This window comes from Mesocricetus auratus, unplaced genomic scaffold, assembly GCF_017639785.1.
Source record: "Mesocricetus auratus isolate SY011 unplaced genomic scaffold, BCM_Maur_2.0 Super-Scaffold_100676, whole genome shotgun sequence".
Taxonomy (NCBI): domain Eukaryota; kingdom Metazoa; phylum Chordata; class Mammalia; order Rodentia; family Cricetidae; genus Mesocricetus; species Mesocricetus auratus.
In genome coordinates, this window is record NW_024429266.1 from 35,199,388 (window position 1) to 35,205,387 (window position 6,000).

The 6,000-nt window shown below is 41.4% G+C and overlaps 1 protein-coding gene across 2 annotated transcripts in view; it reads left to right on the top strand.

The window, feature by feature from the left end:
* Positions 1-3,032, top strand: part of Tdrd5 (tudor domain containing 5) — a 44,962-nt gene extending 41,930 nt beyond the window's left edge. The window contains exon 18 of one of the 2 annotated variants that reach the window (XM_005071307.4): positions 2,503-3,032. In XM_005071307.4, coding sequence (XP_005071364.1) covers positions 2,503-2,783 — 281 coding nt within the window. In that variant the 3' untranslated portion in view covers positions 2,784-3,032. The remainder of the gene's footprint in view (positions 1-2,502) is intronic. The other variant, XM_021227875.2, reaches the window with a different exon arrangement.
* Positions 3,033-6,000: the final 2,968 nt, after the last annotated feature.

Consider the following 6,000-nt stretch of genomic DNA (forward strand, 5'->3'; position numbering starts at 1 on the left):
CTCTGTAGTGGGCATTGCTTATAATTTTATGGTCAGAATATTACTTTTTAGAACATACTGTCAAGTCTTCTGTGACAAAACTTATCACAAGTACCAGGGATATCATGTGTCATGTGCCTAACATACAAAGATAAAAGGGTTTGGGTTGCACTTGCTGTTCTCTGAAGTTACTGAAATTTATGTTTGGAGATAGCCATGCTAGTCTGTCAAGTGTTTGCAGACAGTATAATAGGAGTTTGTGCAGAATGTCAAACTGACTGCACTGCTGAACAGATTGGAGTTCACCTGAATTCTTTAAAGCAGGGTTTTTGTTTGTTTCTGTCTAAGACAGAGTTTTCCTTGCTCTGGGGCCCATGCTGGACTGAACCTTGCCACATAGTTCAGACCAGTCTGGAATTTACTAATCTCCTGATTCTCCCTAGTGCTGAGATTACAGGTGTGTGCCCAGTGTGCCTCATTAAAGCTAAACAGAACCTTGTGGAATAAAGCCAGGTTGGTTCTCTGCCCCCAAACATGATAGGTCTCTCACAGTAGGATGCCACCTTGGGTAGCACTGGTCTAGAAACCAGCTTCTTAAAACTGTGAGGGGTAAAAATGTGCAGTAGTAAAAGGCCACACACCAATCAAAACTCAACTCAAACATTTTTCAGATTTACTTAATGTGTGGTGTACTATCTGCATGTATACAAGCACACCCTAAGAGGGGATTGGATCTCATGGGACTAGGGTTGTGTGAGCCACCATATGGGTGCTAGGAATTGAACTCAGGACCCCTGGAAGAGCAGCCAGTGCTTTTAACTGCTGAGCCATCTCTCCAGCCCTCATTTCAAACTCTTAGTGAATCCAGGGTGCTTGTGGTGCACTCCCCATGCTGCCTCACATTATTTCACTTCAGCCTTTGCTCCCATACTTAAGATGAATGCGCTGTGCATGCCAACACACCATGCAATATGACCTGGCCAGCAAATGCTCTCCAAAACACCTCGGCACACAATTGAGATCAAGCTGTTATGAATTGCGGTGTTTTTATTATAAAGTTTTCTGCTCTTATAGAAACAATGGTTTCCCAAAAAAGGTGACGGCTAGGAGCTAGATGTAACTCAGTTAATAGAGTAAAAGCCCTGGGTTCAAGTTCAGACACTCCATAAAACTACATAAAAATCCATAGTGTTAACACCTGGGAGCCAAGGGCAGGAGGATCAGGAGTTCTGCAGAGTGAGTTCCAGAGGCTAGAATGTACTCTGTGATACCCTGTATTCAAACAAAAACAAATACAACATAATGGTTTAATTATAGAAAAATAGAGGTTTTTATTTACTATTATCATTGTCATTCCTAAGTATCAAATTAGTGTGTCTTTCGATTGGACTGCATTAGAATGTTTGAGTTACCAATGAGTTTCAGTTTTTAAAAATTGAATGAATTTTGCCTTTAGCATTAGGGTAAGGGTAGAATTTCCAACAATTTCTGAAATGGTCTAAAACATTCTTGTCATTTTGTAATACATAGTAAACACTTAGCCAAGATTCAGTCTTCTGTGTAAAAAATAAGTACATCCATCATATTAGATGCATATTTGATTTTGTCTTTGGTATACATATAATTTTACTGATTATTAAGACTAAGAATCAATTTTTTTATCAGTAAACATTTGATTTATATCCCTATTTTATATAGCAGGGCCCTTAAACTCTCACACAAAAAGGGGTAGGTCTTCAGTGGAAAAGAGCTAGCACAGGTCTAGCATGTCCATTTAAGAATGTGTAGCAACGGAGCTGGAGAGATGGCTCAGAGGTTAAAAACACTGGCTGCTCTTCTAAAGGTCCTGACTTCAATTCCCAGCACCCATATGGTGGCTCACAACCATCTGCAAAGAGATCCAATGCCCTCTTCTGGCTTGCAGACAAACATGCAGACTGAACACTGTATATGTGATAAATAAATAAATCTTAAAAGAAAAAAAGTGTAGCAGCCCCATCCTTGGTTCTTAGGAACTCTGGATGGAGCACTAGAGCCGCCAGCATTTTCATTTGCTCACGTGGTTATTTCTAATTACAGGAGTCAACACAGAAGGTTGTTAGTAGGTGGCCTTTTACAGTGTTGCTCTGACTCTGGCGTAGACTTGGAATTAGAACAACTTGGCAATAGCCTGTAGAGTATCATTTTGTTTTGTGCTGGAAAAAAAATAAGGGAGCTCTGGGCTTCTTTCTGGGATTTGAGTTTCATCCAGCTCATTTTCTGATATTCCTAAGAGGAAGCCTTCTTTTCCTCACTCATGTCTCCCCCTCTCTTGGCCCTGAGTCTCTTAAGTGGTTATTTTATGCTAATGCAAGATTCACTTCCTCCCTTTTCTTGGCTGTTTTCTGAGTGGCAGCCCTCTCACTGGTGGTTGTTGGGAGCCAGAAAAGGCTGTAACTCAAGCTGGGAAAGAACTGGCCTGGGAGAAGCAGGCAGTGAGTTGGAGAACTTCTTGAAAGGACTTTTGTTTTTTCTCTTTTGTAGTGGAAAGCTCTCCAGGGAGCCTAAAGAATGAAGATTTTTCTAGTAGCCATGCTGACACGGTGGTCAAGGACAAGAGTCAAGGAGCCATAGACCAGCTCTCTTTCATTTTGTCCCCCCAGCACCAGATTTCTCAGAAGCTCTACATTCCTCGAAGCACAGCCACGGCTGTCTTGGGAGCTGCTGCGCGGTTAGCCACGTCCAGGAGCCTCCTCCACTGGTACCCCAGTGTGAAGGGATGGAAGCTTGAGGGACAAGAGGCGGAGAAAGATGAAATGAAGTAGCATTTGGGTAGTGATCGCTGGGTCTTTCTGTATGGCCATATGCTAGCTTTGTTTTGCTAACTGACCACTTTGATGTGTAAGTATTGATACTTTATGTTAATTTTTATTTTTGTTCATGATTTTACTTCATTTCGAATGGTTTGGTTTACCTTTGTTTTAATGAAGTAACTTGAAGGAGTTTGTGTATATGTTTCTGTAAGTGTTTTGCTTGTACATATCATGACTGATAAATGAAAATTGAAAAACCAATGTCTTGTGATCAATACTTAAACAAAAGTATTTTCACTTCTCTGTCACACAGTAGCCTGTTCAAGCAAGGAGTCCTGACCCCAAATCCAGAACCTATTGACTGAAGCTGCCAAATTGTTCAGCTTGTTATCATCCTCCTAGAATTATATTTCCATTGTTTAAACCTAGGAAGTCCCTAGGGCCTTCTCAGTTCACAGGTTGTAGGATTAGCTGGGTGGGGCTTGCCCAAGAGATCAGTACTTCTTTATTCCTTTTAGCATCAGGCTTTTCTTGACACATTTTATCTCCTTCAACACTGGAGCTTCTGTCTTCTGCATTACATTTCCCAGAGCTTTTTCTCCTCAAATTGTACATTTTGAATTTCTCTTTTCACCACAGATCTAAGAATGATCACTAATAAAGCCATGGCACAGTCAGTACTAGACTGTCTTAGTCTCTACAACAACATTAATCCAAAACTCTTCATTGAGCCTCAGGCCACATTCTTTCCCAAAATATTATCATGGGCTGGGCGGTGGTGGCACACACCTTTAATCCCAGCACTCGGGAAGCAGAGGCAGGTGGATCTCTGTGAGTTTGAGGCCAGCCTGGTCTACAAGAGCAAGTTCCAGCACAGCCTCCAATACAGAGAAACCCTGTCTCAAAAAACCAAAATATATAAATAAATATATATATATTATAATGGTTTCTAGACCAGCTGGCAATATTCCTTCCTCCTGAATCCTCTTGAACTGGGCCTGTGTGGTCCACATCACCCTTGGCGCTATTATCTTCCAGGTTCCTGCTAGGATGGCCCACTAAACCCCAAGAGTGTTCAACTGCTTTATTCCTTCAACAAATAGCTTGGTCAGGCCTCACAGTGATACTGTAGTCACTGGTACAGATTTCTGTCTTTGCTGCTATTTTTTTTTTTCTGCTGCAAGGAGGCACAATGACAAGGCGACTCTCTACAAAAGAAACATTGAGGGCTTGCTTCCTGTTTGAGAGGGATTAGTCAATCATCATGATGGCCAGAAGCACAGACTAGACCCAGCATGGGCTTTTGAAAAGTCGAAGTCCACCTGCAGCGACATGCTTCCTCCAACAAGATCACCCTTCTGAATCCTTCTCAAACAGTTCAATGCCCTGGTGACTTAAGTATTCAAATATATGAGCCTATGGGGCCATTCTCATTCAGACTACCATACTGAGTTTCTTTAAAACTGCACATCTGATATTCTGAAGACAGGGTGACTCTTATGACACAGAAGCACTCTGTCAGAAGGCTGAGTGGAGTGCCACATTTAGTCAGTGGAACTGTCTGCCTCTATACTAGTAACCAGCTGCCAGGAAGAGCTCTATCAAAGCTCACTTTTATACGTTTGACAACTATCCCTCACAAGTTAGAATTAACTGCTAAAGCTTTGTAGTTCCTCATCCTGTTGGAAATGTCCAGCTAAATGCCTAGCACCGTCTCAGAAAGGTGAGTATCAGCAAGCTTTGAAAGACTCCCATGGAGAAACTAGTCATTACTTGAGTTAGAGTGAAGAACAGACCTTTAACAGGCTTGTGCCTTTGGACTACTAGGCTTTGACTAGAGCAGCCCACGTGTCAGTCTCTTCACCTGCCTTGTCCCCAGACAGGGGTTTTAGATAGTTAAATAGTCAGAGAAGCAAGCTTAGTAGATGATTTGAAAAAGAACAATAGGTTTCTGTATATGGCCAGATAAGAAAATATGAAGAATCTTGATGTGGTAACATATGTCCTCAATGCTAACACTTGTAAAGTTGACCACCCACAGCAAGACCCTGTCTCTGTGAACAAGTAGAGGGGAGAAAGGGAAGAGAATAAAGAATACAAAAGATGGAGATGTCCTACGATTTACATTAAACTTCATTTTCTTGTCAACAAATGGGTTGTTGTGTATATGATGAACATTTGTAATATTAAAGAGTTTTTATTAGAATTTTGTGTACTGATGAGAAGTTAACTAGGAAATAGAATCTGAGGAGTATGAAAAAGAAGCCAGTAAGAACATACAAGAAGGCCAGGCGTTGGTGGCCCACACCTTTAATCCCAGCACTCGGGAGGCAGACGCAGACGGATCTCTGTGAGTTTGAGGCCAGCCTGGTCTACAGAGCGAGTTCCAGGACAGTCTCCAAAACAATACAGAGAAACCCTGTCTTGAAAAAACAAAAAAGGAACATACAAGAAGTCTTGGAGCTGCAAGTGGACACACATCTGATGTCCATTGCCCTCCTTAAGGCATGGTAATGACTAGAGATTTCTGCCTTTATTTCACTTTGTCTAACCCAAACGTGTACAATTACAGCATTTTGGTACAGAAAACACTGGGTGAGGAAATGTGAAGCCTGCTTTTCTAAAGTCATATAGATAACTTAAATACCTGTACCTTGTAGCTTGCAGCTCAGTGCCTTTTTGGCAAAAAGTTAGAGGTCCCTTTTGTGTACTATAAATGATTTGTGCCAGGAGACACAATAGATGAGTCCAAAAGAGTGTGATTTTGATAGCTGGAAAGAAAACCTTTGAAACTGATAGGGACAGGAACCAGCCTGCAAAAGGTAAGCATAGCTCATTTATGTACCCATGAGCCAATTGCAGCCACGGTATCTCAAAAGGGGAGCAAGAAATGAGAAACCAACATCTCACAGAGAAATCTCTCTAGAGCTGTCTGTTAGCATTTATATGCATTTGTATTTTCTAGCATTCTATATCTTTTTAGAATTAACCTTGAATCTAGTACCATGAATGGCACTGGCTGTCTGATTCATAGTTAGACGTCATCCCTGACACTGAGAATAGTTCATTTCCTGTGTCTCACTCAGGTCCTGAAATTTTTCAGATATCCACCAAAATGCATAGCTATGTCAGTAAGTCTGTCCATGTACTTTGACTTCAGTACCATTCCTTGAGAGTGTCATTTGTCTCACTGACTCACCAATCTGCCTGACAAGGTTTTGATACCATT